The sequence below is a fragment of the Eutrigla gurnardus genome (assembly GCF_963514095.1).
Source record: "Eutrigla gurnardus genome assembly, chromosome: 10".
NCBI lineage: Eukaryota > Metazoa > Chordata > Actinopteri > Perciformes > Triglidae > Eutrigla > Eutrigla gurnardus.
In genome coordinates, this window is record NC_139924.1 from 7,390,148 (window position 1) to 7,415,791 (window position 25,644).

Genomic DNA, 25,644 nt, shown 5'->3' on the forward strand with positions numbered 1-25,644 from the left:
AACAGTGAAATCTTTTTATTATGTATGACATGTAAACAGAAACAAATTTAACAATCTTTGTCACAAACTATCCAAAATTGAATCGACTGATTACGTCAAAGAATAGCCTGCTGGTTTTGAGAAAATAACGTTCATGCTGATCAATTCACAGTAGCTGAGTTAATATTCCCTTTAACCTCTCATCTTCCCTTTGTGCCCTTTAAAGCTGAGTTGGCAGCTCTGGTTCCCTCGCTGTGCGTGGAGGACCGGACCCCTGTGCTGCTCTTGGACTATCCAGTGTTTGTGGGGTGAGAGGGGGACTCTTCAGGGAGACTTTACAGGGAGGAGGGTCAAGGTGTAACGCGGTATTCCCAGGCCGCCGCTACAGTTTCATCTCTCTGCTGTGGATGATGGATAGTTGGGTTTGGACATGTTTGGCACGATGATCTGTGATGTACTAACTGTGTGAGAGGGTTCTACAGAGAACATTCACTAACAGGTTTTAGGATTGATCTGCGACTGGCTGTAGTGGGAGTACAAGTACTCATGTAAAATTAATCTGTTAAAGTAAGATTTTCTACAATAAAAATACTTGTACTGTTAGGTAGCTTGTGAATCCCCCCCCCCCTCCATAGGTTCAGTAAATCTAATCTGAATTTCAGAAATAGCAACTTATCTAGAAAAAATAGATAGGATAGAAGTGTGGTGGCTGAAAATGTATTGATCTTGTATAAAAAAATACCACTATTATAATATTGGTTCAAGATGGTTCATTATCAAACACATATTTAAGTTAAAAAATCACTCAACCTTCACTCATTCTGTGTGATCTTGATTTGCAGATCTCCCTTTTGATCCTCTGTGAACACATTATGTTGCTACGGTGCTTGATATGTTTTGGAGAAGCATTCCTCTCATGGTTATCACCTTAACCTGAAGTGAAATACGTTAAACATGGAAATGTAAGGCACGCTCTTTGGCACTTATTATAGGAAATGTACCACAGAATGAAAACATGTATTGAACCTTGTTCGTTGCTCCATTTGTATGAATTTGACGATGAAACATCAGGAGGCCGTGGTTAGTTTTTATGGCCGGCAAAGATTGGTCATAGTCCCAGTCTCCACTATCCAATTATCAAGACGGAGGGGGTTGATTCTTCATCCTCAGGTCTTGATTGATTTGGTGAGGATAGGATGCTAGGGGGAAGTAGGGTGAGCTGACAGCAGTCGAATCAATCAGGACCACAGATGGACATGATGGATGTCTCTTTTTCAGAGCTGCTCGCCCCACGGCCTGACACCAGCATTAGTTACAACCTCCTGTCAGGTCAGCATGCTGTGGAGTCTCTCTGCTCTCTCCTCTGGTCTAAACATTGCAGAGTCCTAGAAAGACAAAGATGACAAATAAAAAGGTTAGTCATTTATTCCACGCATCTTAAAAGGTGCTAATTGGAAATGGTTTGCTTTTCTAACTAGAATTGACTTATAATAATAATAATAATAATAATAATAATAATAATAATAATAACAATAAAAAAAACAAAAACAGTTACAGTTGGCCAATGAGGCAAGAGCAACACTCACCCAATTATTCCAGCAGGGATTAAGAGGATGATGGCGGCGAGAAGGAAGGGGAAGCCCTTCATGAAGTGCAGTGTGGCTGGGTAGAGGGAGTTGAAGAGGCCGCTGCCCACCAGAAAACATAAGCTCTCCACACAGGCAACAGAGGCAAACAGGGCGCCTGGGAGATAGCACAAACACACAGTTATATAAACACAACACAAGCTGTGAAAAAGGGATCAAGAGCTTCAAATTAAACTGCACTGTTACATTATAATGCAGATCTAAATATAACAATTCACTGACCATAAAATAACCTCTCATTTCTAGACCACGTGGAACAATTTACAACAGTCACATCTTGAAATTAGCACAATTTGCTGGATTACAAAAGGAAAAGGTTAAAACATGAGTTTTATTTTGTACAGTACAGTTACTAACCTTGCTCTGATGGGTCCACCAACTTGGACAGCTTTGACCTGAGCACAGGCGTTGCAGCCACGAATAGCAAACCCAGACCATAACCTGGTGACACACAAATTAACTCATTTGAACTCAACTAATATTATACCGTACGTTGCCAAACTGGACTCATGACAGGATCTGCCTGATGATGTGAGAATATTTTCAACAAAAAAGTGCAAATGTTTTTTAATATAGAGCTGGGAAAGCACAAATAAAGGAGGATAATGAAAGTAAAAGGGCATATTAAACTTCAGTGTAGTGCCATTAAATAGATATTTAATATATAAAGCCTGAATATGCTTTGTAATGTTTATATAAATACTGATTTCTGTGCTTAATCAGTGCTCACTTGTTCTGCCCTGACTTTACTTTTGCTTATGAATAGGAAACCTTTTAGAGAGAAAACCATCCGACCTACTGGAGGTCACTTACTCAATCCAGATCACACTCACCTGTGAAAATGAGCTGGGTGGTGTCAGCGACGGAGAAGACCACCAGCCCCATGATATTGGAGGCCAAACCCACGAGAGCCACCCAGGAGTCCTCCAGGCACCGCGTCATGACCTTCAGCCCCAGCAGACTGGTAAGGTAGGCCATGTGCAGAGCTGCTGATCCATAGCCGATGAGGGCCGGCCCCCAGCACAGCGGCGAGCTCAGCTCGTACAGCACATACAGGTCCCTGCTCCCGAAGTGCACAGTCACCACCACAAAGAAACACAGCATGTAAAGCCACAGCTTGTATGTGCGAGATGTTCCTCCTGTTGAGAGGAGGTGCCAGACGGCTTTGTGGTGGCAACAGGAGAGGAGCTTGGCACTCGGGTCTGGCACGACAGACTCGCTGACAAACAGGTAGGCGTACAGAGCCGACGCCAAGTTGGTGGCCAGGACCAGCCAGAATGGATTGATGTACCTAAATGCAGGCATAACATATAATGATAAAGATCACCAATTCAGACGGCAAAGATTTGGATTATGAAGAAAGTGCACTCGTGTGAATGACACTTCTCTAGTGTGACAAAAAGTTCTTGTGGTAGTTCTCACCCTTGTGCCCGCCTCCACTGCCCTCCAATGACGCTCGCTAGCATCCCGGAAAGGCCCAGACAAGCCTCCAACACTGCCACCCTGAAGGTGCGGGACCTTTTGTCGCTGGTGTCGGCCACATATGCGAAGCAGGCTGCCAGGATGCCGTTGAAATCCCCTGAAAGGCCACTCAGCAGCCTGCCCACTAGAAAGTAGACCACAGGCAGCTTCAGGTACATCACCACGAGGTAAACCACTGCTTGGAGGGCCAGGCCTAGGCTGGGGAGGATGAGGACAGGTCTCCGCCCTGCGAGGTCACTCCATGAGCCCAGGAGAGGCACCACCAAAAGACTTACAGAAAAGCCCCCAAGACTGATGTACAGGTTCCAGTGAGCTGTCAGCGTTTCCACCTCCTGCAAAAAATAAAAAATAAAAATAAAAATCATCACATGTTCATAACTTGCTATGTTGTTGTATTTTGTCTGTCTGGTATGTTTTTGTGTTGCATCTTTGGGGCTTTATATACATTTCATTTTTTCATTTATTTATTTATTGAGTTGGGACAATGCACATTCATCAACATTGATGCCTTAAGCGTCAGTGTAAATGCGCCGGACTTAGCATAACTGCTAAATTTCAGCCGTAGTCCCAAGGCAGGTTCCTAGGTAACATAGACACGAAATACTTTAAAACCTCGCAACGACAAATCATACAACGAACAATTACAAAACAGAACACAGACGGACAATATCAAGGCGAAGCAGACACAGACAGACAAGATAAAACAGACAATTTTAACCCAGTTACAGAACAATAGACCAAAAGCCCCTGGGAACAGGCATCAGATTGAGAACAGTATAAGCTATATGGGTACAAGTCTGATTTGTTTTTAAGCAATGTTTGAGATTTTTTTTTAAAAAGTGAGTAGTTGTCGCAGTTTCTGATGTGTGATGGTAACTTGTTCCAGGACTGCGTTCCTCTTACAGAGACGACCATTTGACCAAATTTTGTTCTACGCCTCGGTACATTGCAATCACCTCTAGTTAAGGCTCTGGTTCTTCGTCCTTCATTATTTTTTTTCTGAATGAATTCATTCAGTGGTTGGGGGGGCAAGTGCATTTAAAACTTTGAAAATGAGGCAAACATCCATAAAAATCTGATAACTATCCAAATCAAGAATGTTAAACTTTTTTAAAACATTACAGTAATGAAAATGAAGAGGTTTCCTGTCCAAAATTTTAACTGCCTTTTTGAAGAGAGACTTGATGGGTTTTAATATGTTTTCTGTTGTGTGTGTCCATGTTGTAAAACAATAATTTATGTGTGAGAATATCATGGCATGCATATAGACTTTAGCCGTCTTGGAGGTAAGAAATGGTCTTATGTGATAGAAATTTGACAAGTTGAATTTAATGATATTTATGTTTTTTTTAACATGTGCTTTAAATTATAAATTTGTGTCAAAGACCACTCCAAGATATTTGAACTCTTCCACTACATCAAGGCTCTCTCCATTGACCGCTACAGATGGTTGATCGCCCTCTGCTGACTGACGAGAGAAAAACATACATACAGTCTTTTTAGTGTTGAGGTGCAGGCAAGATTCGTTAAGCCAGTAAGATACGGGTGCCAGAGCTGCTGATAATTTTACAGCAGCTTCTTGTTTTGTTTTTGCGTGGACATATAGCACTGTATCATCAGCATATAATTGCAAATTAACATTTGGGCAAACTTTAGGTAGGTCATTTACATATAGACTGAACAGAATTGGTCCCAAGATAGAACCTTGGGGTACCCCAGTTGAGCAGCTGAGGTAAGATGACATTGAGTTTCCAATCTGAACAGTCTGTTTTCTGTTTGACAGATACGATCTCATCCAGCAGAGTGCGCCATCGGAAAAGTTAAAAAGGGACAGTTTTGAAATAGTACATTATGGTTAAGTGAATCAAAAGCTCTTTTCAAGTCCAAGAAGACAGCTCCTACGTAACCACCCTGATCCAATAAACCTTTGGTGTTCTCATGAAAGTAGCAAATTGCTGTTTCAGTTGAATGGTGTTTACGAAATCCAAACTGCATTGGATGGAGTGAGTTATGCCCACTGTTAAGATGGTCTGTTAGCTGCAATGCAACCCATTTCTCAGCTACTTTTGAGATGACTGGTGTAACGGAGTGAATAAACAGTTATATGAGTTTTATTTTAAATCCTGCAGAAATGGGTCCAGACTTTTATTTTGAAGTTTCCTGTACAGGTTTGGATTGTGGGTAATTTGCAGCAGGAAGAGATTCTCCATGCTGCAGGTAGGTTGGGATTTCGTGGGTCTGCATAAAAGTCGTTAAAAGTCATATTCACCCTGTATTGCATGAGACCAGATACCTTCCGTTTTAAATGTATTATATGAGGTCATTATAAATCGCATTTTTGCGATGTTTGACTCTGTATTGTTGCTTTTATTTCGTTTTGCATTTTCGTTTGATCTTGGAAGACATTTGTATGGGAAAGTGCAACTGTTCATTTGACATTTATTTCGTTTAGATGACGCACGCATCCTGGCCCTGAATCCGCATACCAACTTTGGTTTTGTGTCTGACCCATGTGCAGGTAATCAATCAGATTTGTAGTTTAAGTTGTTCATGTTTTGTACGTTCTAAGTTTGCCTCGTGGCTGCGCTAACATTCGCGATCTCAAATGTGCTTAGCCTGCCACTGTATTTAAGTGTAATACCAGTTTTAGCCACAAGAGGCTAGTCTTTACCTTTGTATGAGCGCAGGTTGTGCAGCTCGTATATTGAAAATGGATGAAACAGTGCCTTTTCTGTATGCTACATGTCAGATATGTTTTCTTTTTGAATATTTTTCTATCTGTATATTTTTATATGTTTATGTACTACACTATATGATCACTACCTCAGAATTTAGATACATTTAGATAAGAATTCGAATTATAAGTATTTCTCACTCACACCTTATTCACATTTTGATGGTACATTCTTCCCTTTTGGAATTTTATTTGTTTATTTTATTGACCCATCATATACCATTAGAAATATATTACAATTACAGTAGTACTCGTTAGTATTTGTACAAGCAGGAAGAGATTCTCCATGCTGCAGATGACGCACGCATCCTGGCCCTGAATCCGCATACCAACTTTGGTTTTGTGTCTGACCCATGTGCAGAATAAAAGGCTTCATCCGCTATTGGGAGTCATCTTGTTTCCACACAACGCAGAGCAACAGAACAGACCAGTGACATTGGTGCCGTGATTCCCGTGGACTTCAGTTGGTCGTCGATCAACGCCTCTTCGGACCGGTGGGCCTGTCATCATTCTGCAGATCAGCTGAGCTTATTTTCGGGTCATAGTAGCCGCAGCATGTAGATGTTTGCATTTTGAGTAGGTGTAGTAGTAAGTGTATCATAGTGTATAGGTGCTCTCTATTTCTCTACCTTTCTTCACCTTTCTCTCATTCTCTTATCTTTTGGATTATAATGGATAGCCCACAGCGTAATGGTTTACAGGGCTTTCAGACACCTGTCAGTGTAGGTCGAGGTAGAGGGTTACTGAGGGCGCCCATTCCCTTCCCAGACATTAACACTACAGTAGGTAGAGGTGTAGGGATGGCAGCTTCAAGTTCTCTTGTTAGTGACACACACACAGACTGTCGCACACAGCATGATAGCCTCTCTATGCCTCAGGTCCCCTGCACATCCACTCCCAACACTGAACATGACATTCTAGGTCAGATGGGTAACATTGTGCAACACATAGGTTAGCAGTTAGCTGATAGTCTCCTCGCACACTTGAGCAGGTCTAGCCCAGCAGAGGTAGCTGCCTCTAGTGTACACAGTGACAGTCACACCCCAGCTCAGGACTCCGTGTCAAGTTCATCTCAGCTTCGCGTAGTGAGTCAGAGAAAAGTGAAAGATCCTCCTACGTTCAGAGGTGACGCGTCTGACACTGTTACACTGGAAGAATGGATTGAACTCATGCGCACCTTCATACGGAAGGGAGGCCTGCCTACCGAGGAACAAGGTGAGGAGATTCTCATCCACTTAAGGGGCAAAGCCAAAGATGTTGTCAAAGTGAGCGTGAAGTCTAGTGGGGTTGATGTCAAAAGTAGCCCAGATTCCATATACAGCCTTTTAAGGAAACACTTCAGTTGTAAGCAGTTTTCACCTCTTCCTCTGCAAGACTTCTATACAACTCTCCCCGAGTCACAGGAAGACCCCTATGACTACTGGCTGCGCCTTAACCGTGCCGCTGATGTGACTGCAGAGTGTCTCAAGGAACAGGGTAAGCAGCAGGATAGCCTGTCCATTGAGGTCACACGCATGTTCATTAGGAACTGCCCAAGCCCAGACTTAGCTCTCACCTTCCGCTCTAAGACTATTGACAAGTGGTCAGCTGCTGAGGTACAGGAAGTCTTGAATGAGTACCACTCAGAGAAGGTTATCAAGGCAGCAGGCAAGAGGAATGATAAGAGGGAAGTGGCTATGAACAGAATGGAGGTGAACACTAGCTCAGCGCCTCATTGTAATGTCCAGCCTTCACTGCAGCCACAGTGTAATGCACAGCCTCCAGCACAGCCCCTGTGTAGTGCTCAGCCTCCACCCCAGTCCGCCTCTACTGACAACTCTGCTCTGGAGAGGATGATTAGTATGCTGGAGAAAGTTCTCACGAGTAAAGCACAGTCCAGACCAGCAACTAGAGGGTCGAGTGGCTTACCTCGGATTCAAGGTCTTAATGACACGCCATGTTTAGTCTGTAAAGATGCCTCTCACTCTGCTTTGTCACACTGCAAAGATAACAAGCTGTGTTTCCAGTGCTTTTCACCTGATCACGCCAGGAACAGATGTCCACTCAGGAGTGCAGCGCCGGCTGGCCAGTCATCAAACTAACTGATCTGCGTGTAGGGGAGAACCACGTAGATCTTCAGAGTGAGCCTCCCACCTCTAGCTTTGAAGCTTTTTCAGATTATGAAACTTTAAGTCAGTTGTACAGTAGTGATATTTCTTCAGAGAAAACAGTTATTTTTCAGAGGTTACAGACAGTTCCGAAGTCTGACAGTTTATTTTACACATCAGTTTCAATTGAGAATGGACCCACTTTTAAAGCTCTTATTGATAGTGGATCCATGGCATGCACTCTTAGTGAGTCTGCTGAAGCGAGTTTAGTGAATAGCATTCCAAGCATCAAGAAGCAGTCAGCACAAGACATTGTCATTGTTGGCTGTGGAGGCCATCGCGTCATACCGACAGCAATCTATGACCTTAACATCACAGTGTACGGCTGCTCCATGACGGTTCCTACTTTAGTGGTGCCAGGTCAGACAGAGGAGTTGATTCTGGGCACCAACGCCATCAAGAAGCTTTCGATGCAGCTGAGAGAGACGAGTGGCTACTGGAGACTTCTGTCCACGCCCAGCCATAACCAGAGTGATGAGTGCTGCGAGTTCTTGTCCCTTTTCTCCAACACTGAGAGGTGGAGAGGTGAATCTGTGCCTGAGAGAGTAGGTACTGTAAAGCTCCAGAGAAGTGTGACGTTAGAGCCGCATACAGAACACCTGGTTTGGGGAAAGCTGCCTGTGTCGTCAGTCCTGTCTGTGGGCAGCACAGTCATCGTTGAGCCGACAAAGTCAAGGTCAAGGCCGAAGCAGATAATGGTTGGCAGGGTGATCACACCGCTTTGGGGAGATGGTTCTATCCCACTGAAAGTCATCAATCCAACCAACCACAGAGTCGTGTTGAAAAGAAACACCAAGATAGCTGACGTGTCACCTTGTATTGCTGTGGAAGACCTGCAACAACCTACACAGATCAACTCTAATGTGCAATGTGCTGAAAACAGCCCCTCTCCAACACACAGATCCAGTGAAGAGATGAGACGTGTTCTACGCAACCTGAATCTCTCTGACATTGACTTAGAGTCTTGTGAAGTGTCCGCACACTGGAAAGACAGACTGCTACAGATCATCGAAAGTCATGAGTCAATCTTCTCAAGGGACAAAATGGACTGTGGAGAAGCTAAAGATTTTGTTCACCGCATTCATCTGACTGACGACAGACCCTTTCGTATGCCGTACAGGCGAATACCACCAAGCCAGTATGCTAAACTAAGAACAACTCTGAATGAGATGGAGGAGAAAGGAATCATTCGCAAGTCGCACAGTGATTATGCCTCTCCCCTTGTCTTAGTCTGGAAGAAGAACGGTGACTTAAGGATCTGTACAGACTTCAGATGGCTGAATGCACGGACAGTCAGAGACGCCTACCCACTGCCACACCAGTCAGATGTGTTAGCTGCTCTGGGTGGAAACGCCTTCTTCTCCACTATGGACCTGACATCAGGTTACTATAATGTGCCTCTACAGGAAGAACACAAAAAGTACACAGCCTTTTCTTCACCGTTTGGCCTACACGAGTACAACAGGCTCCCTCAGGGGTTATCCAACAGTCCAGCCACCTTCATGAGAATGATGATGTCCATCTTTGGAGATGAGAACTTCAGCAGTGTACTCTGCTATTTAGATGATCTGATGGTGTTTGCGCCGTCTGAGTCCGTGGCTCTTCAGCGCATCGAAATGGTCTTCTCACGTCTGGCCAGGCACGATTTGAAGCTAGCCCCTAAGAAGTGCTTCTTTCTAAGACGGTCTGTTAAGTTCTTGGGCCACATCATCTGTGAGGAAGGCATTAAGACAGACCCAGACAAAGTCGAGGCCATCAACAAAGTCCAGCGAATTGATCTGATGGAAGCTGATGGACAGACACCATGCCCAAAGAAGTTAAGGTCGTTCCTTGGTATGGTGCTGTACTACCAACACTTCATTGAAGGATGCTCTGCTAAGGCCAAGCCACTCTTCCAGTTAACATCGGGATCCAGCAAGCAGACTCCTGTGAAAAAGGGGAGAAAGCCTAGAAGGAGACTGTGTTACGCTAAGCTCACTCCCGCTGACTGGACACCTGCTTGTCAGAACGCATTTGAGATGCTGAAGTCGGATCTGCTGCAGAGTGTGATTTTGGCTCATCCATTGTTCGACCAGCCTTTCGTTTTGGCCATTGATGCATCCTTTGACGGAGTCGGGGCAGTTCTCTCTCAAGTCCCTCCTGGTGAAGAGATAGCAAGACCGGTAGCCTTTGCCAGCAGGACACTCTCTCGCTCGCAGATGAACTACCCCGCTCACAGACTGGAGTTCTTTGCATTGAAGTGGGCTGTCTGCGAAAAGTTCAGCCATTGGCTTAAAGGACGTCACTTCACAGCATGGACCGACAACAACCCTCTGACATATATCCTGACAAAACCCAGGCTAGATGCTTGTGAGCAACGCTGGGTGGCTAAACTCGCATCATACAGCTTTGATCTGAAATATGTTCCAGGCCCCAGAAATGTTGTCGCTGATGCCTTGAGCAGAGAGCCATTTGTCCAGTCTTGCATAAGCCACCGCCTCGTCACAGAGCCATATGTGTCGCTCCTGAGGAATGTCAGTGGTTATGGTGACGATACTGTCCAGCACGCATTCAAGTACACCAACAACCACCAGAGGGTTCTCAGATCAGGCAAAGATCCACAGAACACACCCAGCGGTGGAAGTGGTTCAGTCGAAGCTCCAGAGATTTCAGCTGTTTTCAGTGCACACTCCACTGGTGGACTGAGTGAGGTACTGGGTGCGGGCCTAGCTGTTCCTCAATTGCAGCAGGCTAATTCCCCCATTCCTCACAGCAGTTTTATGAGCCAGCAGGGACAAGATGGGACCATCAGTCGAGTGCTCTACTACGTTGAGAGACGTCGAAAGCCATCTAAGAGTGAGAGAACAGATGAACCCTCCAGTGTACGTCAGCTCCTGAAATATTGGGACAAGTTGATCATCCGTGATGGTATGCTGTGCAAAGTGAGAAGAGACGGCAACATGAACAGGCGTTTTTTTCTGTTTGTGGTGCCTGACTCCCTCAAAACACAAGTTCTAAACGGAATTCATGATGCAGCTGGTCACCAGGGGAAGAGCCGAACACTGTCACTAGCAAGGCAGAGATTCTTCTGGGTTGGAATGAAGCGTGATGTCGACAGCCACGTGAAGAATTGTCACCGCTGTGTTGTGGGAAAGACTCCAGAGCCCAATGCCTGTGCTCCATTGGAGAATATCCGCACATCAGAGCCGATGGAGTTGGTCTGCATCGACTTTTGGTCTGCGGAGGTCAGCGATGGCAAGTCCATGGATGTCTTGGTTGTAACAGACCACTTTTCCAAGATGGCGCATGCTTTCCCATGCAAGAATCAGTCTGCCAAGCAAGTAGCTCGAAAACTCTGGAATGACTTCTTTCTCATCTACGGCTTTCCAAAGAGAATTCACTCTGACCAAGGAGCAAATTTCGAAAGCAAGTTGATCAAGGAACTATTGTCTCTATCAGGTGTTGAAAAGTCACATACGACACCGTACCACCCCATGGGTAACGGCGTTGTTGAAAGATTCAACAGAACCCTTGGATCCATGATCAGAACTCTGCCTCCGAAGTCTAAAGCCAAATGGCCTCAGATGTTACAGCTTCTCACCTTCTGTTACAACTGCACAGAGCACGAGACGACTGGCTTTGCACCTTTCTATCTAATGTTTGGTCGAGTCCCTCGTCTCCCAGTTGACTTCCTGTTTCAGAGCGTCCTCTCTGACGAAGTGGTGGTGGACCACAGTGAGTTTGTGTCCCGCCTGAAGAAAGACCTGCGTGAAGCGGCACAGATTGCACAGAGGCACAGTCAGAAAGAACAGACACGACACGCCAGGCTCTACAACAAGAAAGTCAAAGGCTCACCACTTGCCGTTGGAGACAGAGTGCTCATTGCGAACAGAGGTGAAAGAGGTAAAAGGAAGGTAGCCGACAAATGGGAGTCTTCTACGTACGAAGTTGTAGCCGTGAACCCTGACATTAATGTCTACAAGATCAAAGGTGTCAACTCTGACAGAGTGAGGGTAGTCCACAGGAACCTGCTGCTCCCTGTGGACTTTCTACCACTGGACGATGTGCAGGACCCCCAGCCCAGTGACGGTGATGAGGCAGTCCCTGAGGTCAGTCTTCCTGATGATGGAATCAGTGTAGGTGATCGAACCGCACACTGGGTGAATGCTAGCCCCGACAACATAGAGGAGGAGTGTCTGGTTCACCACACTGAAGACTCTGACGTGTCTGAATGCGTGCTTGAGCCAGGTGATTCAGCAAGTGGCATCGCAGCTGAAGAGAGCGAACAGCACAGTGATGTTCTGCCTGTGAGTAGCGGGCCACCAGCTGCTGAAACTCACCCAGTAGTCCCCGCCCATGTAGACACCATGTCAGACGAGCCTGCTGTTTGCGCTCAGCCTCAGAGCTTTGAGAATGCTGTTACACAGACCAGGCGAGGCAGGACTGTCAAACCTCCTAAAAGACTCATATGTGAGATGAATGAACAAGTCCTTGACACTTCAGAGTCCACAGTGAAGTCTTTAATTTCTCTAGTTGTAAGCTTGTTTTAAGCTGAACATTTAGTTTTAGTTTAACAGATGTCATTTTTAGTCAGATTAGAGAGAACAGAGAATAGTTTGAGGTATCAGACATAGAGTCTTAGCAGAATCTGAGGTGTAGCAGGCATCTCTATAGTCTACTTTTAGTATGGGATATGGCGCCATTCCATTCCTTAAGTACTCCCTAGATGGAGAATTTCTTAATTGACAGCTTTTGATACTCTCTAGTGACATACCAGTCTTTCTTCTCTTTGGTCCTATCTAAGATTTCTCTCCTTCTCTCCCTCTTTTCCTGAGATTATCTCTACGGTACGTCCCCAGTTTGGCAGGATTTAAGGGGGGTGTATGTAACGGAGTGAATAAACAGTTATATGAGTTTTATTTTAAATCCTGCAGAAATGGGTCCAGACTTTTATTTTGAAGTTTCCTGTACAGGTTTGGATTGTGGGTAATTTGCAGCAGGAAGAGATTCTCCATGCTGCAGGTAGGTTGGGATTTCGTGGGTCTGCATAAAAGTCGTTAAAAGTCATATTCACCCTGTATTGCATGAGACCAGATACCTTCCGTTTTAAATGTATTATATGAGGTCATTATAAATCGCATTTTTGCGATGTTTGACTCTGTATTGTTGCTTTTATTTCGTTTTGCATTTTCGTTTGATCTTGGAAGACATTTGTATGGGAAAGTGCAACTGTTCATTTGACATTTATTTCGTTTAGATGACGCACGCATCCTGGCCCTGAATCCGCATACCAACTTTGGTTTTGTGTCTGACCCATGTGCAGGTAATCAATCAGATTTGTAGTTTAAGTTGTTCATGTTTTGTACGTTCTAAGTTTGCCTCGTGGCTGCGCTAACATTCGCGATCTCAAATGTGCTTAGCCTGCCACTGTATTTAAGTGTAATACCAGTTTTAGCCACAAGAGGCTAGTCTTTACCTTTGTATGAGCGCAGGTTGTGCAGCTCGTATATTGAAAATGGATGAAACAGTGCCTTTTCTGTATGCTACATGTCAGATATGTTTTCTTTTTGAATATTTTTCTATCTGTATATTTTTATATGTTTATGTACTACACTATATGATCACTACCTCAGAATTTAGATACATTTAGATAAGAATTCGAATTATAAGTATTTCTCACTCACACCTTATTCACATTTTGATGGTACATTCTTCCCTTTTGGAATTTTATTTGTTTATTTTATTGACCCATCATATACCATTAGAAATATATTACAATTACAGTAGTACTCGTTAGTATTTGTACAAGCAGGAAGAGATTCTCCATGCTGCAGATGACGCACGCATCCTGGCCCTGAATCCGCATACCAACTTTGGTTTTGTGTCTGACCCATGTGCAGAATAAAAGGCTTCATCCGCTATTGGGAGTCATCTTGTTTCCACACAACGCAGAGCAACAGAACAGACCAGTAACATTGGCAAGATACTTATCGGCCGATAATTCTCTAGTTTGGTCTTGTCACCAGCCTTTAGGACTGGGGTAACCTTGGCAATCTTCCAGGTAGATGGCACTCTACCCTGTTTTATGGACAGATTTATTAAGTGTGCCATTGGATGTGCGAGGGCAACTTTATGATGTTTTATGAAGTTGCTATCCAGACCAAAGACAGCACAATGACACCTGTCCTGGGACTACAGGGGGGCAGCAGCATTTTAACAGTTGCTGTTAATAAACAAATGAACAAAATTCAGTCCACATTTGTAGTCTTTGTAATTGTAATACCGTTTTTGTAGTTCATTTCGTGCTTAATTTTTCTCTCTCTAGAGTTCCCATAGGAAACAGAAGAAGGATTTCAGCCCCCCCCCTTTCAGAAGAGGCTTCATGATTTTGCCTGTTAGCTAAAGCCGTTTTTCTCTTGCATGTCGCATAAATGAAGGTAGACAGCTTATATTCGGGAGTTAAATGTTAAAAGACGGTAACCGTTTGGAGAGGGTCGGTAGGCGCGGACCCGTTGCTGCACTGCGACCTCTTGGTGCCGTTGTAGCCCAGGTCCTCGCTGATGCGGTCCCACAGATACTGCGTGGACAGAGGCGCCTGCAGAGCCAGGGAAAACATGGAGAGGAACAACACCGGCTCCACGGTAACCGGCAGCGGGCACGTGAACGGTGGTCGCGCTGAGCGGGCGGTCGTCACGTCGGGTTCCTCTTCGGGGCCGCGCGACTCGTCGGTTGACGAGCCGTTGAGCGCGTCGCCGGGAAGGATCGCTGCGGTGTCCAGCTCGTCCATGTCCCACCGGAGTCACTGACCGTTCAACAGTGGTAAAGTTAACGAACTTTGTTTTTCAGAGACGAACCATCTCTTAACGCTACTCTTTGTTTTCTGGCGCGTTAGCGGTTTGGCTAACTAGTTAGCTCGCCATGCTAACGCTAGTTTGTTTACGCTGCTGGTGTTTCTGTTCGCTTTAACTGAACGGTCATCTGCCAGCTCAGCTGACTGAAGGAGGCGATTGTTGAGGCAGGTTATAGCGTGAACTCAGCGACCTCATCTGGACGAAGAGGTGTACTACATGAATGTTTGATATGACTTGGTTACGCCGTGGCCGTGGAGAAAACTATCCTAAAGAGATGATACATGTATTTAAAGATCGGAAGCAACCTTTTTTTTTCTTTTGATTTTAAACTATGCAGTCAGTATCACAGCCGATGGAACCTGCAGCCGAAACTTTGCTTCCATGGGAGGCCATGCAATATATTTAAATATGTCCAATATATCTTGTGAAGGATGCACTAGTTTAATATAGGCCTAGTTGTAATCACTACTTGAAGAGAAATGCTGTTTAAATAAGTCGGATAAGTTTGTGCAGGCAAAAATGTTATGAGCCATGTCTCAGGGACTTGCATAGTCTCATTCTCAGACTATATTTATTTCTTGTTCCTTTTTGGTATCACAGATCATATAACAGATATGACTGTTATATGACTGTTGACTCATCCTAATCCAAAACACCCAGTTTGTCCAATCCTTAAGCAGAGTTCACATGTCAACCCAAATCCCACCCACGTAAACCCAATTAATTGTTTTAGTCACATTTCCAAATTAAAACGTTTATATAAAATGTAACATTTTCTAATAATTGCTTTTATTTGTATAACACCTTTTAATGCAAGTATGCATCCCAATGTGCTTTAATAAGCAGGATTAAATCAATGGACAGAACAAAAGTGTTTTAAGTAAGTTATAACAATATTATGTATAAATATAAGTGCACATTTAAATTACAAATGGTTTACTTGTTTCCTTTTCGTTCTTTAACTCTGAAAGTATTTGTCCTTGTGCGGTAACTGTCAGGGACTTTGACCGTAATTTGAAACAGACTCAGGGTTGCCTCTGGCAATAAAACATCAATCATCACACATCCTACAAACGTTTTTAACCTTTTCACACATGACTGCATAGTGGGAGGATGATCTGGTTTGTCTACATTTCATCCTCTGTCAGGCTTTTCTTAGGAATCGCAACATTGTTTTGTGAAAGTTACGCCCACACCTTTTTACAAGGCTATCAACCCGGTTATTTAATGGACTTGTTTTTGAATGATCACCCTTTCCTGCTCGATCTACAAAATATGATTTGTAACTTTGTAGTTGCTGTTGGGCATATTCGGGGATAATGCTTTTTATTTGCTTTGTTTTGGGGTTAAGCGTCTTAAGGCATGACATTGCATGAGTTTGTGTTTTGCCCAATTTGACGACCGTGCAACTAAGCATTATTCTTTCCAGTCCAACAAATACCATCAAAGTGTTAATGTATTAACCGTGGAGCCTTTTTAGTAATGACTATATTAAAAAAAAAAAATGTTTACACCTGTCAGACAAAGCAGCTACCATGATGTGACCAAACTATTGTTCCTGGTTGCTTACCTTATCTACTCCCTTGTAAACGCATGGAAACACACCCTGAACATGCAGGCCCCTTTCTCTAAAGTTAATTTTTAATTTTTTTCATGGTGACGTACAGTATGTACAGCTATAAAACCACATTTTCTGTTGCTGTCTCCTAGCTAGTACAGTGGTCTCACCAGTCATTCTTTTTTAATACGGTGCATGACCGTCACCCCTTGTGGATCATGGCTGGGTTTCTTACATGGCTGTGGAGGTATAGGAATTACATTGTGATAGTCCTGACACCACTCTTACTTCTGCCTCTGCCCCTGATCATCCCAACCATGGTAAGAAAATTAATGTTTTTCTGTCGGGACATCTATAGACACATTTTCAGGGATGGCTTGTGTGATTGTTTAATGCATGTTCATCCAAAGCTATACAATACATGTATAAATCCACCACTATGATGCATTTAGCCTTCAAATGTGCCAGATGTGTATGTGTGTCTAAATAGGTTTTCAGTATGCGTTTCAGATATTGAGGCAGACTCCTTCAAAACAAAGTATAGCTTCAAAATGAATAAATAATGATCAATGTATGCAATTTGAAGGCAGCGTGCATCTTTTTCCTCCATCCGTGCTTCAAAACGGTGCAGTTCAGTCATGATCTTTTGGAGCTACTGGTGGAAGCCTCGCTGTAGACGGCATGAACAAAAAGGACTTGTGCTTTAATATTAGCTTTAGTACTATTCGAGTTAAATCTGGTATCTGATGCGTCTAATTTACGGGATATTTTTCCATTCACCAAAACGTATAGCCACAGATCAAACATCAAATAACATGAAATCATAGAGCTTTCCAGGTTTATTATCATATCTGACCCTTTCTGTAACCAGTCTTCCTAAAAGCCACAGACTTACATTACTTAGATGTTCTTATGGCGTATGACAATACTTATTCTTTGTTGTGAGACTTAGGGAAAATAAAAAATATAATAATCACAATATAAACATTCTGATATCTTGGAAGGGCACCACCAAATAGTTTGAAACTTCTTTCATAACATTGACGTTTGATAAAAATGAGGCTACACTAATATTAGGTCTATTAATATTATACTAGTTACGATTGTTTCCCCAGTAACTCCAGAGTGTCTTTAAGTCCAAAGGTCAAAATCAATTTAAATAAATACGTGTAGTAATTTCTAAAGTTCACAACATATTTTTATCTAATGAAATATTCTGCTTAAATCCATATTCCCTGATGCAGCCTTTCATAAACTCAGTCCTCTGCATGCAAACCAACCTACAATCCCTCAAAAGTGCATGCGTGTGTCAGTTTAACATGTTGCGACCTTACAGTCTCAGATTGTATGCATACTTTACTACTACTGCATCTGGAAGCTTAAACGGTTTCTTTTAGCCTGAATTATGTGTTTAATGTCTTTTGTATTTGTTTAATATCTGTAGACTTGGCGATGTTTGTGATTGGTCAGATGCTGCAAACGCCTCCTTTTTATGTGCCCTCGGATTGAGAAACCCTGGGTTCACTTGCTGAGTTGATGACCCTTTTTGTTGCACTGCGTAGTGGGTTTATGGCTAGTTAAGACTGATAACCAAAGGATGCTTGTTGAACTCTTTGTTGTGCAGGCCCCAGTCAGCAGCTTACCAGTTGCCTTGATGGAGACCTCAGTGTAAAGGCTGGCTCATTGATATCCTCAGCAAGAGTTGAAGGTTGAGAATAATCATCAGTTTTCATTGAAAAGATCCAGTTTGCCATGGCCTTACATACTTGTACTACTGGAGCAAAATATACTACCATTATTATAAACAATAATTTTTTTTAAGCTTAAAATCCAAGAGCAATGTGATTACTAGGGGTAAGCAGTGCAAAGGTCGCAGCGCCCTGACCTTGGATGGAATCAAACTCTGCTGTAAAAATGACTGCATGATGCATAAGGGAAGTGGAGAGAGACGGTCTTGTGTTGGAGGGCGATGGAGAGAGGCATTATTTGATGTCATGATGCTAGATGTTAATGAGGCAAATAAGGGCTGACCATGACTGCAGTAATGAAAGTGATGCAAGTTTTCTAATGCATTCTACTTGGTCTTTTGAATCATATAATCAGAATATGTATTACCACGTCTTTAAAAAAAATAAAAAAAAATAATAATAAATCCCTGAATGCACTGCAACAAAATGAAAATGATAATCAAAAGGGATCAAAGACCTCACTCTGGAAGGACATTGGTTGCTTTACATTGTCTTGGCAGCAACATGTCCAGGGGAGGCCTCTGTCAGTGACCCTTTTGTAGGATGTAATCTTAGACTATGATGAATTGAATTGAAAAGAGGGATCAAGACCACAACCTCCTGTTCCTTTTCAGCTTGTTTAAAAGAGATGTGCATTTTGTGTCTCTGCGTTTCTTGTTCTGCTGTTGTAAATGGGACATTCAGAAAAACAAGCAATTACACAGCGAAGTATCATTAAATGGAAAAACACACCTTATTCAATATTTTCTTTATTTTTTGTATCACTTGTCATGTTAAAGTAAATTAATTTAGAAGGTATTTTAACTTCAATTAGTTGACATGTTAAGCAACAAAGTCTTTTTTCTGTCATTACAGCAGGCAAAATGTGGCTATGTAATAATCCTCATGGCGCTGTACTGGTGCACGGAGTGTATCCCTCTGGCTGTGACGGCCCTGCTGCCTGTCATTCTCTTCCCCATGATGGGCATCATGGAATCAGGCGAGGTATTTTTTTAATTTTTTAATAAACTACTTTGAATAAGATTGACAGGGGTTTGGATATCCTAGCGTATTTGTCTCCTCTGATCCAGGTCTGTATCCAGTACCTGAAAGACTCCAACATGCTCTTTATTGGCGGGCTGCTGGTGGCCATCGCTGTCGAGCACTGGAACCTGCATAGGAGAATCGCCCTTCAAGTGCTGCTTATTGTGGGGGTGAAGCCGTCTCTGTAAGAAACGTTGTTGTTTACATGCATACATGGTGCAGAGATAAAGTGTGTGGATTCCCCTATTGTTGTTTTTGTGTGGCAGACCTTGACTAGCCTGCACACAGCACTGAGCTAAACCCCATCCAACACCTTTGAGATTAACTGGTCGCCCGACTGTGAGCCAGGTCTTATCGTCCAAAGTTAGTGGCTGACCTCAGTAAAGCTCTTGTGGCTGAATGGGATCAAATCCCTTCTGCGTGGCACCAAATGTTGTGGAAAGCCTTCCTAGAAGAGCGGAGGCTGATGATATAATGTCAAAGTGTCCACATACTACTCTGCCATGTTGTAGAATTTATTTTCTGTTCCCCTTTTTTACACACTTATCAACTTTCCATCCAATCCGTTTGTTTTGCATCCTCTCCAGCCTGATGATCGGTTTCATGGGCACCACAGCCTTCCTGTCCATGTGGATCAGTAACACGGCCTCCACTGCTATGATGCTGCCCATCGCCAACGCTGTGCTGCAGCAGTTATGTGACTCAGAGGCCAACTCTGAAGAGAGGGAATATAACCTGTCTGCTGAAAACAATGGTCAGGATAACCAGACGTTCGAGTTGTGTGACACAAAAGAAAGAAAAGAGATCAAAAAGGACAGCACCATCAACATGGGTACATGTGCATGTTTTTTCTGCCTTTTTTTAATAGCTTTTTTTATTTGCTTTTTTTAACTGTTCTGTTTTTTTTGCAGATAAAGACATGAAGGAAATGAAGGAAATGGACGTTGTATCAAGTAGGTTTTTTTTTTATTTGGTCAATGAAGTAACAGCCAGGTTTAGAAAAAAAAAAAAAAAACATTCAACAGAACATAGAAGCAGATTCATAAAATGCCACAGTTACAGGCTGAATGTTTCTTGCGGTTTGTATGATTTTTAAATACAAATCTTGATCCTGTGCTCATCCAGTTTATATGCTCAAACTCAACTAAATCCAATAGCAAACTTGTCATCACTGTTAAATGAACATGTCTTTTCAATGCTGAAGGTCTGTGCTCTGTCCCCCCAGGGGTTTGTGACACGGGTGCAGAGGCCGAGAAGCGCAGACTGAAGAGGGAGGAGAAGTATTTGAAGCTGACGAAAGGCATGAGCCTTAGTGTTTGTTACGCTGCCAGCATTGGTGGGACGGCCACCCTCACTGGAACCACACCCAATGTCATCATGAAAGGCCAGATTGATGAGTACGACCTGCACATATGAAAATAAACACAACACATGCAATTGACTAATTCCCACTAGTTTTCACCCTATTATTATTATTATTATTATTATTATTATTATTATTATTATTATTATTATTATTTGATGTAAAAACAATGCAAGACTGTGCAATCTTCAGTCCAAAAGATTGAGTGTCTGTTATGAGGGCTAGTCACACATCTGGTATGCACAGTGGGTTTAATCTCACTTTCACTTATGTTCAGCTCGATAGGTTTACTGGATGACTTGGGCTTGTTAAAAGTCCAGGTGAAGTGATTGTTCAAGAGTTTGATTTGATCGTTGAAAAGTTTAGCTCACAACCTTCTCCTGCTCTGTCTGTGCTGAAGTTGTAGATTGATTGATGATTTGCATGTCAATATATAAATGCTTTGTTTAATATTGTTAAAGGATTTCAAAAGTGAAATCATGCCAAGTAGATTCACCTATAAAATGTATGTAGAAAGTGTTACACTGGCATTGATAGCCAAGAATGACACCAATCATTTTAATTGCACGTCTACGGGAGTGTTTGGGTTCTACAGGTTTTTGATTTATTGTTTTCCCATCGTCAGACTCTTCCCAGATAATGGAGGCATCATCAACTTTGCAAGCTGGTTTGGCTTCTCATTCCCCAACATGGTGCTCATGCTCGTCTTGGCTTGGTTGTGGCTGCAGTTTATGTTTCTAGGCTTTGAGTAAGTTTCATGGATTGGAGTCATTCTCTGCTCCGATACATCATGATTTCCACCAAGACGTCCAGATTATAAATAACGTTATTTATTTCCACATCGTGTTACTCCAGCTTCAAAAAGTCCTTTGGATGTGGCACAAAGAAAGCCAGTGACAGGGAGGCGTACCAGGTAATCAAAGATGAGTACATCAAGTTGGGCAGGATGTGCTTCGCTGAGGGCTGTGTGCTGAGTATCTTCACGTTGCTGGTTCTTCTGTGGTTCACCAGGGAGCCTGGGTTCATACCCGGCTGGGCCACGGTGCTCTTCAACAAAGACAACAAACCGTGAGTACGATGCAGCTTTTCTCTCCTCTACATATCTCCTCTTGTTTCTTAATTGTATGTATTTTTTTTATGGTGCTTGAGTATTTCTGAAATGATGCATGAAAAATGGATATTTAAAATGTGTTCTCCTCAGGTTTGTCACAGATGGCACGGTGGCCATATTGATGTCATCGCTCTTTTTCTGCATCCCGTCTAATTTCCCCAGATGCTGCGGGAAGTCGGAAGACGGTAGGTCAGCCGGCATGTTTCTTACTATTTTGTTTGTGCATCAGGTACATTTGTATACATATCTTGTTATAAAACGGTTAATTCACTGCACCTTTTTTGAAAGATCGCATTTTGAAATTCAGAAAATCAAGATTTTTGTTTGTCTATTTTCACATGTTTGCTGCCATGTGTAAAGCAAAATCGCTAAAACAAAAAACGTATAAAATCATGTTTTAAGCATGTTGAAGAAATGGGGGAATGGACTTGCATTGTCGCGTCACATTTTGTGTTTGCAGCATGTTAAGTCCGTCATGAAGATAGGAGGGCAGTTTTATTAGCATGTCCGTCCTATCTGTGTAATATAAGAGCCACAGATACGGTCTGTAACTTTTACTGCCCGTGACGGCTCGTATCGCTGATTCAGTGCTTTCTAATAAACGTTATTCCAGTAACTTCCTGCATTGTATCCTGATAGCCCCAAGGTCAAGCCTGTACAACTGTACATGCTGTGCTCTTCCTTAGACAAATTACTTTTGTATCAATGAATGTTTTTTTCTCCCCTTGGTAACTTAAGTTAAGCGTCTCCTGCTCCTGTCTATAAGCAACAAGTTCTCTAGTACTCTTCAAAAAGAGGAAAAACTGAGTGTTTTGTACACAGAAAAGTCACACAATGATTAACACATACTTGGTTTAAAAGGTATGAGATAGACTTTGAGCTGCAAAAGTCTGACTCCTTGGGAAAAGAGGAAAATATAAATGTTTTCTAAAGAATAAATAAAATTACACCACATTTTAAATGGTGATTTTGATGGCTTATGACTTTATCACATTGACTTTTTATCTTGACGGAGCACATTTATGGTCTCATCTTATCTGTAGGAAATTAAAGCTGGACGATGGTTACAACATTTATGACTGTCCTAACTAATAGTTGAATAATCAACTGTCAGCCCCACGTTTCTTTGTTCTACCAGGGGCCGCTGCTGAAGCCCCTTCTCCTCTGCTGAACTGGGACATTGTCCATGAAAAGATGCCTTGGAACATCCTTTTGCTTCTGGGAGGAGGTTTTGCATTGGCACACGGAAGTGAGGTAATGCAGTTGATCATAACGTTTTTATTGGTACTGATACTTTATATTTGGGCACTGATGTGTGCTTTCCCACCTTGCATAAAGAAATCTGGACTCTCGTTGTGGCTGGGGGAAAGTCTCGTCCCGCTGCAGAGCATCCCCCCCTTTGCCATCTCCATCCTGCTGTGTTTGCTGGTCGCCATGTTCACTGAATGTTCCAGCAACACGGCCACTACCACCCTCTTTCTGCCAATACTGGCTTCCATGGTAAGACAGGACGGCACAATCTGTAAACGAATAGTGGGTGAATTTTGGGTCGGTCAAATAAACTGTTGTTCCTCAAAACTCCCTGTAAACGGGCCCCATCATCACATCCTCCACCTCAGGGCCCTGAAAGATTTACACTTGCCTGTTTAGCGTGTGTGTGACTTTGCCTTCAATACATTTTGTCCAGGCCACCGCCATCAAGATACACCCACTCTACGTCATGTTTCCCTGCACCATCTCTGCCTCGCTGGCTTTCATGCTGCCCGTAGCCACTCCACCCAACGCCATCGCCTTCTCCTACGGCAACCTTAAAGTCATGGACATGGTAAGACCTTCTAGAAACGCCATTAGTGACCATGTTGACATACGGAGTGTTTTGGGTAAAGGCTCATATCTGTTTTTAGATAAGCAGCTTATGTTAATCCTTATATCTGATCGTTATCTATTTACATACTCACAGCATCCTTATTACCATGCAATGCCTATCTTGACAAATCACTCCTCTGATAGGGTGTTGACAAAAACCTGTATTGTCTTTATACCAAGGTCCAAATCTCATTGTTTATGTTGTATTTTTCTGGTTGTTCCAGGCCAAAGCTGGATTCATTCTGAACTTTGTTGGAGTTATAACCATCAACATTGCCATCAACACGTGGGGCGTGCCCATGTTCCAGCTGAATTCCTTTCCCAGCTGGGCTAATGTCACCAAAGCTCCTTGAATGTGAACTCTAAGAAAATGGAAGCAATGGAGATGAACAATATCTGCTTATTGATCGGGACTTGGCCACTGGATGACTGGGCTGCCAAGTGTCTTAGTATTTGTATTTGAAGCTCAGTACTCCAGCCAGCACGGCCTGATGTGCATAGAGGTATTTCCTTGTGTTGACACAGCCTCTTCCATGCCGTACACCTTGTGATGCTCTCCATAAACCAGCTCGACATGTTGGCTGGAAAGCACCTCTTGATGTTTTAACTGAACTTGACTTTTAGATGTTTAGATAAAAAAATATTCTGTTTAACAAGCACATGTTTTTACTTCAAGACACTGTCAGTGGTCATTAAGCAGAGTTCTATAACTTTACAGTTTATCGTAATTAATGTAATCTACTGGCACATTTCCTCCCCGTCTCTGAAACACATGTCCCTATTTTCAGACTCTTTTTGAGAAGTTTGTCTTCCAGCGTAGGCAGTTGTTACTAATACTAGAATAGCAACTTATCCTGCAGGGGATTCTGCCATTGACTCGGGTCTTCACAGTGTGATTGGATTTCCAGCCAAGAGGAGGTGAAGAAGTCTAGTTTTCTCTCAGACCACATGACTTTCAATAAGCTTAAATGTTATGGATTTTTTTTTTTTGGTCCAATGACCCATAAAATGAACGGCCAACCCCAGCTTAACGTGTTCTTATTAGACATAATGGATGGTAGACTGTGTAACCATGGTTGTTTGAGTAAAATGTTTTGACACAATAAAGAACCATAATTATCCATCCTTTCGTATTTCATACGTTTGTTACTTAGTGTAAATGATACGCCCTTTACTACATGCATGCTTGAAAAAACTGGAGTTATTAAAACTAATTTGTGTTGTCTGTCAACAGAATATTCAGCTTCCAAAGAAATACATTTTTGGAATAGAGATCCTGCAGGATCAAGGGCTCAGTGTAGTTTTTGAGACCGTTAAATTTAATGTTGGGCTCAGATCTCATCACCATCCATAGGATTAGTACCACTGGGTCTTCAATTGATTTAAAGAGGGCCAAGAGGACAGAAGGCAAATCTCTTCAAAGGGTCAATGTGGGAGAAATGCAAAATGATGGAAGGTAAGAGACATCAATTATAGGAAACTGATTGAAAACATTTCATTGAACTCTCTTTTGGCAGTGGTCTGTATATCTGCTGTATGTGACGAGTAAAGGGGATTTTAAAATGGCCACATCAGAGGTCAACAGCGTGAGCAGTTGGGAAATCAAAAACCTTTTTGTTTAATCTAGCGAACATTCTTCTGGTGAAGACTGAAAGACGGCATCATTCAAAGGGAAAACCTCGATGGATTGCTTCTCACAGCAATGAAGGGTCAATGGATGTCTATTTATCAGAGGTAAGATATTATGTCTTGTCTCACTGTGTTTTCCCCATCACCATGTGAACCAGTCCTGTCCCAGTATGTGTTCTGTGACTTTAAATGGGCAAACTGCATGGGATGTAAACGGCTCGGGTGAATAGTAACTCTCTGGTTACTGACCATGTGCAAGAACTGTCTTTGCAGGATGCATGATAATCTGCAATTAACATAATCTGGAAACCTTTACCACTTGATTGTACTTAATATTTCTGACCCTGTGGGTTTGTTTTTTAATAAGGCACCTGAATCGTTAATGAGGTAATTATGACTAGAACACACTGAGAACAGTCATTTGGGGAGACAGCTGCACATTTTTATTATGAAGTATCCTTGGGACAGGCAATGTAATCGCTGAATCATATAACCTCACCCTGGAGCTAAAAAGTATTCGCTGATAAA

At 42.7% G+C, this 25,644-nt stretch overlaps 2 protein-coding genes across 2 annotated transcripts; one reads left to right on the forward strand and one right to left on the reverse strand.

Moving 5' to 3' along the window:
• Positions 1–14,939, reverse strand: slc46a1 (solute carrier family 46 member 1). Its single transcript, XM_084019392.1, has 6 exons — positions 14,449–14,939; positions 3,048–3,439; positions 2,459–2,916; positions 1,983–2,066; positions 1,566–1,722; positions 1–1,364 (listed from the first exon to the last, which is right to left on the reverse strand). Exons 1-6 carry the CDS (start codon positions 14,752–14,754, stop codon positions 1,310–1,312), a joined length of 1,452 nt encoding a protein of 483 aa, XP_083875518.1. The 5' UTR covers positions 14,755–14,939; the 3' UTR covers positions 1–1,309.
• LOC311019804 (solute carrier family 13 member 2-like) lies at positions 14,686–24,611 on the forward strand. Its single transcript, XM_084019391.1, has 13 exons — positions 14,686–14,786; positions 18,980–19,108; positions 19,195–19,331; positions 19,735–19,979; positions 20,059–20,100; positions 20,373–20,544; positions 21,136–21,258; positions 21,366–21,578; positions 21,712–21,806; positions 22,760–22,875; positions 22,960–23,121; positions 23,309–23,446; positions 23,712–24,611. The coding sequence occupies exons 2-13, from the start codon at positions 19,010–19,012 to the stop codon at positions 23,838–23,840; spliced, it is 1,671 nt and encodes a 556-aa protein (XP_083875517.1). The 5' UTR covers positions 14,686–14,786; positions 18,980–19,009; the 3' UTR covers positions 23,841–24,611.
• The last annotated feature ends 1,033 nt before the right edge of the window (positions 24,612–25,644 follow it).

Bases quoted from the DNA above. Each gene is read 5' to 3' on its own strand.
- slc46a1 (XM_084019392.1), bottom strand. From the start codon at position 14,754: ATGGACGAGCTGGACACCGCAGCGATCCTTCCCGGCGACGCGCTCAAC. The intron at 2,917-3,047 runs GTGAGAACTACC...GCCTGCATTTAG, and splicing joins CAGTGGAGGCGGGCACAAGG to GTACATCAATCCATTCTGGC. The intron at 2,067-2,458 runs GTGAGTGTGATC...GTGTGTCACCAG, and splicing joins CACCCAGCTCATTTTCACAG to GTTATGGTCTGGGTTTGCTA.
- LOC311019804 (XM_084019391.1), top strand. From the start codon at position 19,010: ATGGCGCTGTACTGGTGCACGGAGTGTATCCCTCTGGCTGTGACGGCC. The intron at 19,332-19,734 runs GTAAGAAACGTT...CATCCTCTCCAG, and splicing joins GTGGGGGTGAAGCCGTCTCT to CCTGATGATCGGTTTCATGG. The intron at 19,980-20,058 runs GTACATGTGCAT...TTTTTTTTGCAG, and splicing joins GGACAGCACCATCAACATGG to ATAAAGACATGAAGGAAATG.